The sequence below is a fragment of the Seriola aureovittata genome, chromosome 15, assembly GCF_021018895.1.
Source record: "Seriola aureovittata isolate HTS-2021-v1 ecotype China chromosome 15, ASM2101889v1, whole genome shotgun sequence".
Classification (NCBI taxonomy): Eukaryota; Metazoa; Chordata; class Actinopteri; order Carangiformes; family Carangidae; genus Seriola; species Seriola aureovittata.
Window position 1 is genome coordinate 17,260,147 of NC_079378.1, and position 13,216 is coordinate 17,273,362.

Below are 13,216 nucleotides of genomic sequence, written 5' to 3' on the forward strand. Positions count from 1 at the left end.
AAAGGGAAGGGGGTTAATTCTTCAGTTTTCAGCAATTCCTGCTACTTAGCCCTCAGATTATTGTAAATCACAGTAAATGTCTTGAAGGGTCATTTGAATTTGAACAGAAGAGAGATTTTATAAAACTTCCTCAGTCCATCTTCAAAACCAAATCACATACAGTACGATATAAAATTATAGTGAATAATACCATGTAAAATATTTCAATTTTTACCATTTTCACCTCACTTGTTGTCATCCAAGTGAATCTGAATCTTCTGATGACTGTGTTGGTAATCTGATAATTCAATACAAAGATTATGGTGATAATCATTCATGTAAAAAAAACAAAAAAACAAAACATGTACAGAAAAAGAAAAGTGGATATTTGGCTGAAATGGACTTTGGAGTTTTGGAAAGCACTTATAAATTCACCATGACTGGTTTCATCATCCGTCTTATGGCTCCCTCACACTTGAACTGGCTTTAACAAGACGATTTGCATCTTTTATGAGACCTCAGCTGCTGAATGAATAATGTAAAAAGAAATAAAAAAAGAATCTCACACAGCAGACTGGGATCCAAACAAATCTGCATGCAAACAGTGCTTCAGTGCAGATTTCTCAGTTCAACACCTGTTGTTTGTGCAGTTATGACTACACCGGTATTAATAGCTTAGATGGACGGTGACCCTCTGTAGTAATTGAAATGGCCATGACAAGCCCTCAGCTATATTTATGCATCAACAGTGAATTTGAAATGCCATTAATTAGCCAGTCAGATGTAAATGAGCTTATCCAAGAATAAATAATGGGCGGCTGCATTCGATTGAGACCCCTCCTAACTTTATCTAAGATATGAATCATCTAGGTGAAATATATTCCTGTGTTTTTAAATCAGAGTGTGGCCCAGTTACAGTACCACTCTCCCCTCAAAGCAGTGACATATTAATTGATGAGCCTGTCAGGCGTTGCAGAGGATCTGATGGAGGTGAATTTAACAGGCTGATTCACATTTCATGGAATCCTTACATAATCTCCTCCACCTCTGTCTTCCAACCCTCCGCTTGATTCATGGAGGAGATTTGGATCGAGACAAAGACATTAGCCAACACAAATGCTGAGTGACTCATTTTCAAATGGCAGCTTCGCTCTTACTGCCGTTGTTACCACAGGTCTGTTGCTCAGTATATTCTAAGCTGCTGAATTTCACTGTGTCCAATCTCTTTTACTCCATGAATTCACTTTAAAGTTGAGTGCTTGGCCATGCGTGTGTGATTATAAGACAGTGTGACTTAGACATGGTTATTAGTTTGTCAATATTTTCTTAATTAAATCAATATTTCACACTTTGGTTACTTATTTATGATTTCTTCTGTAAGACTAACCCCCAGTATGCCTGTTCCCATTTTCACAGAGAGCTGACATAGCCGTGGCTCCTCTAACTATAACGTTGGTACGGGAAGAAGTGATAGACTTCTCTAAGCCCTTCATGAGCTTGGGCATCTCCATTATGATAAAGAAGCCTCAAAAGTCCAAGCCCGGGGTTTTCTCCTTCCTGGACCCACTGGCCTATGAGATTTGGATGTGTATAGTTTTTGCCTATATTGGCGTGAGTGTGGTGCTCTTCCTCGTGAGCCGTTTCAGCCCGTATGAGTGGCATCTGGACGAGAACGATGAGGCCAAAGACCCTCAGAGCCCCCCAGACCCTCCAAATGACTTTGGGATTTTTAATAGCCTGTGGTTCTCCCTGGGTGCCTTCATGCAGCAAGGATGCGATATCTCACCAAGGTTGGTTGTTGTGTTCATTCTTCACCACCTCTCACTTGTCCTCCTCATCTCTCTGCATTTTATAGTCCCATGCGTTTATTTCCATTCTGCCATGGTGCATATAGGTTATTTTGAGCATTGGTACCACTGCTAACCTCATGCTTCACTTCACTGCACTTTCCTCCCATAAAAACCTCACTACTGTGCATTCATTTGTTTTCAAGCTGCATGCTGGCAGTGATGCTTTGCATCCACAAAATAACTTATATCCACCATGCTGAGGACTGTAAAACGCACAGGGGTCATTACATTTCATTCAAAGTAGCTGCTTGACTTTCTCATGATTCTTGGAGGGCTACCGTGTTTTTGCTGCATGTCCCATTTTACGGTCATCAACTTGGTGCATATAATGTATTTTGTGTGGAAAAACAATCATCAGCACTATAACTACTTGATGTATTTTTCCCAATACAATGGCCATCCCCTTTATTCATCCATCCATCCATCTCTTTACTCATCATCACTGTTGTGGTGTCCCTGACTTCTTCTTCGATGATTCCCACTTCTAACATCCTTTCTTCTGGGAATTTTGAAACTTGTAAAGAAGCTGGTTGAAGACCAGTGACAGAAAATTCAAGAAGTTTTCACAGATACACATTAATTTAATATTGAATGGGATGATTAATGATGTGCTACTGGGAAAATGTGGGGTTTTAATGAGGAGATATTTAAAATTCTTTTATCTTTTATTAATTAATAAAAAAACAAACAAAAAAACTTTTATCACTTTATTTTATTAAGTTCAATGACTTAATGACTGCCTCTAATTTCCACAGTTACAGAGAGATGATCGTCGCATCTGACAGTTATAGATTGGATGCCTAAGGCTAAATATGAGCTCAGGTTCTTCAGCTGGAATCTATAGTTGTGGATCCACAGGTAATTAGTGAAAAGAATAAATTAAGCAACAAATGGGGGATTTTAGTCAGGCACAAGCATGCAGTATCTGAACAGAAACTGCTGATGCCATGATTTTTGCTAAAAAGCTTAACATAGACCAGCAGTTTCCAGGTCACAGTAATAACCAGAAGAGGAAGTGTATTTTCTAATTTACATACCTTAATCACACCTTCTGTAATCTCTAGTGCTTTTTTGTGGATACAACGTTGCCTCTGGCTCAACTATGTTTAGACCATCTCAAATCAAGTGTGGTAAACTGGCCTTAATGTGACCTTTTAGATAATTATCCCAATTATTGAAGCCATTTACAGATAAAACTTGAAACAATCTCCCTAGAGAAGCAGTCTCTCTGAAACCTTGATTATGAACTAACAGTATACTGAATGTAACAGCATATTTAGATAGCATTGATCGCATAAATACATACATAAACCCTGAAAACAATCCAGAGCAATACATATGCAGTGGAGTGATGCAGTATAGATGCAAAAGAGAAATGTGAGTTAATCTGAAAGCGGCGCATTCAGTGGAATACGTATGTGATCGTGCAAGTTGGGGATGGCACCAGAGTGCAAAGTAAAATTTGAAAATATGAACCTGGGGTTGAACTGTGAGGTGCAGATTTGAAGTCAGAGCCTTTACGCTCATGTGAAAACTGTGAAGAATTGGTTTAGGACCAGTGAGCAGGGTGGGAGTATCTGTGTGACGGAGTGGTTTGGCTCATCACACCCTGACTTCAATAACAGACAGAGTCTCATGGTGCTTTTAATTCCGAATTGTTGTATCCTCTGTGATCTAAATTTGTAGTGGAGAGTGTTACACTTTGCAACAGATCAAACACGAACAAAAGGCTTCACTCAACATCAAATAGGGGCTGCAGCAGAGACCTCAAGCAGATAAACTCACTACCTGGCACAAGAGAATGTGCTCAGTTACTTGGCAAATGTTAAGTTGAAGATCAGGACTCCGCTGTCCCTCGAATGAACCCGGGTAATCTTGGACAGATTCTGGAGCATCACATGAGTCTGCAGGCTGCTGGATTTAGGCTGTTGTTGGACTGAGCATTTTTGGCTATCTGGGATGGATGCTCACCTAAATTAGTTCCAAAGCTAAATGTGGACGCAGTTATATTGAGTTAATGAGGCTTATTATGACTTTCAAAGATTTAATCAGCTGTAAAGGCTGCTACATTGACTTAATGATACTTCACTTAAATTCATTTATGCTAATATGTGAGAGCGTGGAGCACCAGGGACATGCAGTCACCTGGACAGTTGATCCGACACTATACAGAGATTTTTCACATGATTCTGAGCTTCACATGTCAAAGCTGTGAGCTGGAGACACAGTAGGGAATGATCCTTCTCTCCCCCCTCCTCATACCGATCTGAGCACTCTGCACTCATGTCTCTCTGCTTTATGTCCTCCTCTCAGGTCTCTGTCCGGCCGCATCGTCGGAGGAGTGTGGTGGTTCTTCACTCTCATCATCATCTCCTCCTACACGGCCAACCTGGCTGCCTTCCTCACCGTGGAGAGGATGGTCTCTCCGATCGAGAGTGCCGAGGACCTGGCCAAGCAGACAGAGATCGCCTATGGAACGTTAGACTCAGGCTCTACGAAGGAGTTCTTTAGGGTGAGTATCTCACCTGGCTGTCATCCATGCTGTCACTGCGCTGTGTAATGAGTGTCGCTCAAATATAATGTTAATGCTGGCCAAAAGCACAGAGCTGAATTAGTCTCTGGAGCTTTCATGGGGGTTTTGATTTATTACCTGCCGGGTAATAAATTGAATGAATAATCAATAGAGGAATGTCTAGAATTGTATTTTTTCCCTGATACAGCACTAATACTACAACTACACTTGATTAATTCAGCACAGATTTTATTAAAAAAGGAATTAAGTATGACTGTGGGAGTAAACAGCTAAAAGAAAATTGCATGAATTTGTTTTGTTAAGTGACTTAAAAGACGTTGCTTTGGGATGGATGGTGGAAGTAAGCTCATATTTTTCCAAGTGTCAAAGCAGAGCATTATTAGGCACAGGAGGGAAGGCCTGTCATCAGCATGGTTGCAAATCCACTTTATTAACTCTCCTTCTCTTTGTCAAAATCAAGATTTTTCTTCCAGCTGTGCACTTTTTTGGCAACAGGAATACTTCAGTTATGCAACCAGGACAATCATGTCCCCTCATCCAACCATAAACCGAACTCCACTAAAATGTAGATTCATTTGCAGTGCTCTCAAAGCAAGTGCACAAATACTCAAGGTCACAGTGCATAAACATCTTCTAATAAGAAAGAGATAAAGCTGCAGCCTTAAAAGCGGTAATAATTAAACATCAACTAGTGTTGGCCATGTACAAAAGCAGGTCACAGATTGTATCAGGCAGCATGTGATCGTTTTGACACTTGTGGATACATTTTTGAAATTCTGCATTAACTATATTTCTGTCTTGGCGTCTGAATCGGCGCCCATATCTCCGATTTGTTCAGCATTTCACAAAGAATGAAGTGAAAGGAAATGACAGTTCAGTCTGATTATCAGGCTTCTTCTGTGTGTGTTTGAAACTGTAGAGAAAAAAAACTACAAGATGTCGTTATAATTCCAATTTGTGGGCCTCTGTAAAAAAAAAAAAAAAAAAAAAAAAAAAAAAAAAAAAAGAACGGCAATCTCAAAGAAGGTGTCCTATTCCTTGGAAATGGAAATGTCATTCACATCCAATGTCCAGCTCTGAGCTGTGCCTATTTTTAGTCCTTCTCAGTCTCTTGGTGTGATTGCTCCGAGTGAGTCTGAGACATTTGATAAATACAAACTGTGCACTCCTTTAGGTTTGGGAGTGATCAGGACGGAACTGTGTGTTGGTTTCAGACAGTGCCTCAGAGAGAGGGCTTTCTTGTTAGCACAGAGTCAGTCAAAACATAATCAAATGAAAGCATGCACCACATAACAAAGGAGATTTTGGTGAAATTTTTACCTTTAGGATGAAAGATTCTTCCTCTTGTTTGTGTGCTGAACAGTGGGAGGGAGTGATTTTGCAGGGATGGCGTGCGTAATGTCTCTGTGACCCAACCGATTTACAGTGGAAAAAGCATTCGAGTAGACTGACATGATCTGCTGTGCCAAGCTGAACTGAGGTCGAGCAATCAGCGTGATCAGTGTTGAGGAGGTCATCTGTAACTCGCCGTCTCCTGCACTGCAGTGCTTAAAAACATTACTGAAACTCATGAAAAATGTGGCTGTTCAGAGAGAGAAGGAGAATCCAGCAAACTGCAGCAGAAGAGATGACAGGAGAGGTTGGTTACCACTGATTCTGAAAATTACACCATTCTGTTTAGGAGATTTATAGTTGTCTCCAAAATTGCAAAATAAATGTATTGAATACGGCTCATAGTGAATCACATAGCTGACAGAGACTCTCTTCCTTTACTGTGTAATAATTCAAACTAGACTTGTAGCAGCGGCTCTGTTATTATGACTGGAGGGACAGACAACAGATGCGATATAAAATAGGACACTAAAGTTTATTGGAATTATTCGCCACTTTCACTTTGTTTGAATAGCCGTAATTCCATTTAATAATGAAAAAATGAAGACGATAGGTGATTGGCACATGTATCAGATTGAAACATTCACTTTTGACGTGTTTGTTGGATGTTTCAGCAAAATATCAAACGGATAATTTAAGAGGCTTCCTGTTGAATCATCACATTAAAAGCAGCAGATCCAGAAGCAGCAGTTCCACTCTGTGGAAGTGCTAATCATTGAAGTATTTGGCAGGCTGTGATTTGTCAAAAGGTGCTCCTGAGGAGATAATTGACAGGCATGGAGTGACTTCATCCTGCGTGACAAATATTCTGCTTTTCTTCTTCCAAACTGTCAGTGCAAAGGAGCCATTCTGAGCAATGGTTATTGAAAACTGGTGATGAAATGCTAATGATTAATAAGAGCTGTAAATACATTTACAGTGATATTCAAATAGGATGCATCACCTAATCCAGGTCATGTAGCATCCTCAGCTCATGCAGCGTATAATGATATCTAACACAGTCAATTTTATGACTTAATTTTTCAAGACTTTTATTTGAAACACACTTTGTTCTCAAGCCACTGAGCTTGGAGTTATAGTTTTACTTTAAATAGATTTGACCTTTTAATTTCAATTTCATCTAGATTGCGTATATGTGTTTATTTCTCTCTGCTAATGTGGCGTTCAAACTGTAGCGCCATCAGGCAGCAAGCGGTTAGACATGCATGGCTCTGCCTAAAATTTAAAAATCTGTCTATCAGCACCTCTAAACCTTTTTTCAACATGTTAATTAATCAGCTTTAGAGGCTTGGAAGGCAGATTTGTTTTTTGTTTTTTTATTTAGTTTCATGTATTTAGACAGCTGTTAGCTGTTTCTCCCTGTTTCCAATCTTTATGCTAAGCTAAGCTGAGAGAAGAGTGGTATCACTCTCCTCATGTATCTCTCAGCAGATAGGCAAAAAGGCTAACTCCCCAAATGACAAACTATTGTTTTAAAAGAAATTTCAAACATCTAATTCTCATGTTCAGCCACTTTTTTGTGATTAATTGTTGCATATTATGTTTCCTCAATCTTCACTTGCTTCTACTTCCAGTAAAGCTGTGATTTGATACATGAATAACTTTAAATAAGCTGCTGATGCTGGAGTTAACATGCTGCGTTTGGTTTTATGTTACTGAGGTGGTGTATTCTCTCAGAGTTTGTTTGTAAGGGATGATTTTAATTACTGCGGCGCTGCTAAACCAGCCATGCTAATATTTAATAATTTTTATTAACCCTGTTATTACTGATCATGAACATACAGTAAAATTAGTTTTAATTACATAGTTCACCATGAATGTAACTAAGAATTGCACAAGATAGAAATGAAACACCAGGGTGATTGCACATGCTTTGTTTAGTCTGTCATCTTTGTTTTGGGATGACAGCGAGACAGACATACAGAGAGGGCCATGAATCACTCTCAGCTCTTCAGCCGACTGCTGACTGGTAGCTGAACTCGTAGCTGGAAGAATTCCAGTTTAGATCAGTTTGTTTAAAATTCCTCACTGGCCAGAGGATATGACCTGTTTGTGGATACGCTGGTCACTAATGACGAATAATTTGTCTTTGTTGAGACTCAACTGCTGCAGTGAGAAGATTTCTCTGTGGACGAATCAGTCTGACAGCATGAGGAGTTTCACAGATTTCAACACTGGCTCCTGACGAGCGTGCATCTTCATAACCCAGAAAAGAATTGCTGTTTTCACACTATGGTCCGGCCTGTCATCAGTTATTATTGTCATGTTAAGAGTGTTTACATGAACACTCAACTGAACTGAAATCGTGCATATGTCAAGAATGATTCACTCACTAGCCCGAGCCCACAATCCATTACATCTCTGGTGAATTATTTATGTTGCAGTACACAACACTGAGCTGACATAGTTTGTCAGTTCACTGCGATGTTTTCTTTTACTTTCACCTACCAGACGTGATGTTGGACTGACTCACACAGCTGCTCAACACACAATCTGGATAAAACTGGATACAAGGACTTGATTCTTCTATATCAGATACTATAAATAACCAAGTAAATACGTATGACAATCGCCCAGTTATCAAGGACCGTAGATAGATACTGAATAGCATGTCCAGAATAATAGTACATTTACAATTCCAACTATAATATGTGTTGTAAATAAGAAATATGTTCCACCATCATAAATGATATGAAATATCATATAAATCGTATGAAGGTCATACAGATAAGGTGATTTTCTCTGAAAACTTGCTCCACTGTTTCTGAGTTCTGACGTCACACTTTTTTTACTTCCTGTTTGTCAGATTATGAACCTGACTGCTGTTCCATAAAAACGATCCTGACAAGCAGCCTCTTGAACACATGAGGAAATATGAAAAGTTTCAACCCAAAGTTCCCTCTGAGATGCTTCTCTGTTTCCAAACTCAGAGTACAAGGTCACATTAGCCCAGTTTAACGCAGCTTCTCTATTTTCCCCCTCTATTGTAGACAGCTGTGTACTCCTGCTCCCCGGTGGCCGGCGATCAGCCTCTTGCTGGCCATTTTTAGTAGCGTACTGAGTGTCAGAGCAGGGCTATGCTGCGCGTGTCTGAAGCTGCTCCAGCTGGCAGCTGACTGCACCACAGAGGTGAAGCTGTCAGTCCCAGAGTGAGCGGGTCAGATGTGTAAAAGACAGTGGCATTACAGAATTAACTGTACACACAGTCCAACAACAACTAACACAAACTATTTGAACTAGTATTTGTCCTAATATCATGTGGAGTCGTGGATATTTGACCATGTTAAAACAGATGACTGTGAAATAATGAGATCCTAATCTCTCATGACCTCGGTCTTCTTTTGGACTAGATTGGTTCACGACAGACACCAAATTACATTCACGTTTTGGGAGAATGGTTCTTATTTTTCATGATTGCAGAAGTCATTCGGACGCAAACAAACAAAATGATTAAGACAATATGTCAATCTGTGCACTGATTTTAAGAAAGTACTGTATGTGCTCAAAGGAGACCTGCACAGGCTTGACCATAGCAGAAATCATAAGACAGTCTTATGGCAAGTGCAATAACAAGAACCAAGAGATAGTGTTTTGCCCTTTGATAGAAGATGCTGAAAGGTGCAGATGGACAGATACAGTCGTAAATCTGTGGAAATGCATGTGTGTGATTTTTTTGATTAAATGTTTTTATACATCTACACAACACACACAAGAGATGACATGTTTTAGTGAAACCTAACCTTAAGGTATTGTGTTTATTTGGGCCCAATATGTTAAAAACCAAGAAAAAGACATAATATCACATATTATATTTTCGTATTGTGTAACACAATATATAGACCATGACTGAGAAATTTTATACAAACAGATAATAAATATTTGTTGAACCCCCTACCCTCTCTTTGTTGTACAGTATATTTCACCACAATATACTAAAATACATATATTACATCTACAATGTTATATATCACTGTGTTTACTGTATATTAGAAATAACATAATGTATAACATATTAAACAATAATAATCTTTAAAATCTTTACTATAAATTTTGTATAGATTAAGCCCAAAATGGATAATATATATCAATATACCAAAATACAGAAATGACAAACATCTAAGTGACTCAAAACAACCTGTCACCATAAAGTCCTGCTATAACCTCTAAAAATGTCTTCAAGTACTTCAACACTTCACATGGAGGAATGTATGTGAAGTACTTGCACTGAAATATTCAGCTGGGAACCTACAGTGTCACTGTTGTCACTACATTGTAGCATCATGCTGCACAGCAGGTTGTGTTTGACACATTTAAAAGTTATATAAGCACCATAGTCGAATCAAGTGCACTTCAGTATTGATTTGTAAATGGACTGATTTGATTTAAAATATAAAAATCAAACCACAATGACTGTGACTCCAGCTGTAACCTGCTGGTAGGAGCACACAGTGAGGAGGAGGAGGGGGAGGAAGAGGAGGTCAGGACTGTCTGTTAATATTGATACCAAACATGGTCGGCAGTTTGCTTCTGCTGAGCTGCCAGATTGTCAGACTTCAGGCTGCTGGCAAAAGGCCCACTACCTCTGCTGCACTGTTTGCATTTAAAGGGTAAATCCACTCTGAATTACAAGAGGCAGAAAACTGTCAGCACACTGCCCTCAATGTGCTGACATGTTCAAGCAGATTGCACTTCAGTGATGTCACAGCAGGTGCTGTAGTGACTGAAAACACCTGGTATCACATCACTGTCTGAGGCGTGGCCATGAAGCACGGTGGCAGCGGCAGCAGCAGTTTTTTTCCTGTGTGATTCAGAGTTTCTTTAAAGGAATAGTTAGAAATGTAGGAAAATTGGCTCATTTGCTTTCTTGCTGAGCGTTAATTGAGGAGATCGATACCACTCATGTCTGTGCAGTAAGGATGGAGCTAGAGCAGGGAGTTGATTATGTTTATCATAAAGACTTCCTGTTTGTGTATGAATTAAACAAGTGCGATATAACATGTTAATTAGAGGGTGAGGTTGGTTCAAGTTTTTCTAAGACAAGGAAAATGTCCAAAGAAAATATGAAAAACAATTGGAAGGGACTTGCTTTTTCCTCCTCCATACATCCATACCAGAACACAGAGCGGTATCAATCTTTTCATGTAACTCTCGATAAGACAGCCACTAAGAACATTTCCCAAAATGTCTAACTACTGCTTTAAAAACCCACAGTGGCTTATTATGAATGTTGTTGATGTTTTATTAGATCCATAACTAAACTGTTTCTGTGTTCTCTCTGTGTCCTCAAATGCAGCGCTCCAAAATAGCAGTTTATGAGAAAATGTGGTCATACATGAAATCAGCAGAACCCTCAGTGTTTGCCAAGACAACACCAGACGGGGTTTCCCGGGTACGGAAGTCGAAGGGAAAGTTCGCCTTCCTTCTCGAATCCACTATGAATGAGTACATAGAGCAGCGGAAGCCATGTGACACCATGAAAGTGGGCGGGAACCTCGACTCTAAGGGCTATGGTGTAGCCACACCCAAAGGCTCTGCATTAAGGTGGGTGGGATAATATAACAATATCCTCCATGTTGTTATAGTATTCCACCTACCCTGATGTCTCCTTTTGTCATTCTCTTCTTCATCATTCCTTAATTATTTTTTTTTCTAAGTGCATCAATGAGTGAACAGTATTATAAGTTATTTTAATTGAATCAACATGTTCAACCATTTTCTGTTCTGTCCTATGTATATCTGGTTTGTGTCTGTATTACTTTCTTCTTTCTCTTAAGGTTATTGGTATACTAGTCACATGCAGTAAATCCATTTGAATGCTGATGTTGCACCGTCACCTTCCCCAACCTTGTTTGTTTTGCTCTTTCCCCTTCAACCTCTCCTCCCCCCCTGGTTTCTGTGGTGCCCTTTTGCATTGCTTCTAATCCAACACTAAGATATTTCCTTAATTAATTTGCTAGTTAAAATGCTGGTCTGTCAGTTGTGATGAATGTTAAGCTGCATGTTGGATGTTCTTATCTCTAATTCAACAATGACAGAATGTCCCCATCCGCACACTTCAGTTACAAGCAATGTAACCCTCCATGCCACCTCTCTAATATTTAACATTTTCTTTGCTGTAAAAAATGCTTCTTACCCTTCCACACCAGTGAAATTCTTTACCAATTTGTCCCTTCCGTGCTCCCCTTATATACCATTGATATTTATCACTATTATTTACTAATATTCTATATTAGATTTCTCACGGACCTGTTCATTTTCTTACAAGTTATGTTTTATCGTTTCAAGAAATGCTGTTAACCTGGCAGTATTAAAACTGAATGAGCAAGGCCTCTTGGACAAATTGAAAAACAAATGGTGGTACGACAAGGGAGAGTGCGGCAGCGGGGGAGGTGACTCTAAGGTCAGCCTCAATGTCACCAAAGTCGGGTATCCTAGAACAGAGTAATCGGCAAGGCTGTCGTCACTGACTTTAGTTTTTCGGCCCAAACTCCCGTTACTAGGCTACTGATGAATATGTCTGCTTTTCCATTTTTATTGTGCAAATGTGATCAACTGGGAACCCTTTACTTGGCTAATGGAGGAGAAAAAAGCCCAATAATGTGAGATGAGTGCAGAATTAGTGCCGAAGAATATGAGAAAACTGAACATTAGGAGTTTAATATTGTGCTTGTGACAGAGTAGTTGTTTCTGTGTTCTTGGCCTGTGGTTATGAAAGACAGACACAAGCTTTCCCTCTGGTTTTTATATCTACAGGCCAACATGAAAGCTTTGTATCTTCATATGTGACTTTCAAAGTACTGCCAGACGGATCAAAGTGTAGATCTAATCTGATTTCAGATTATCAGTATCTCTGTAAAATTGACCAGTGTATCCACTCTCCAATCAGCCGCCTGGGCGTTAGGCACAGGAAACAGCGTTGTCTTGAGGGGACTAAGCATCACAGGCAAACGTGAGAATTCTAATGACAGAGTGACAACTAACGGTCCAAACTTTTTTGTCCAACATCCTCTCACCGAAATCCAGCGTAAGACCGACAGAAACCTTTGGTTGGTCTTGATCCAAGGCCAGTCAAAAGTCTTTCCATGGCCACCCTGACCTGGTAAACCCTGCAGCAGCAGAGTGTAAGATATGACCAGGGGCTCCATTTGTACAAGAGGATTTGATTTGAATTTTGTATTCAACTTATTTTTCATAGTGAACATACGGCTCATGTAAAAGTAACAGTGACTGAGTGAAGATGCATTCAGACATTAAAGTGAGACTATGCAACTTTTTGCGAAACTGCAGCCATAAGTAAGGCCTTTCTGATGTTTACTTGGACAAAAAAAGTTACATAGTCTTGCTTTAAATGTCAAGTTAAATCAAAGAGGAGGAGTTAAATTAAAGAAGAAGAGCTTTTTCATACCATGCACATGCTTTCCAGCATCATGTATCCTCACTATTTTAGAGCTGTGCACGTCAG

At 39.6% G+C, this 13,216-nt stretch overlaps 1 protein-coding gene across 3 annotated transcripts in view; it reads left to right on the forward strand.

Annotated features, from left to right (window-relative positions):
* Positions 1-13,216, forward strand: part of gria3a (glutamate receptor, ionotropic, AMPA 3a) — a 67,502-nt gene that overhangs the window by 45,497 nt on the left and 8,789 nt on the right. For 2 of the 3 annotated variants that reach the window (XR_008829722.1, XM_056397583.1), the window contains exons 11-14: positions 1,396-1,769; positions 4,143-4,341; positions 11,048-11,295; positions 12,040-12,154. Coding sequence is in view for 2 of the 3 variants with exons in the window: in XM_056397583.1 (XP_056253558.1) it covers positions 1,396-1,769; positions 4,143-4,341; positions 11,048-11,295; positions 12,040-12,154 (936 nt within the window). In the remaining variant the exon portion in view is untranslated. The remainder of the gene's footprint in view (positions 1-1,395; positions 1,770-4,142; positions 4,342-11,047; positions 11,296-12,039; positions 12,155-13,216) is intronic. The other variant, XM_056397581.1, reaches the window with a different exon arrangement.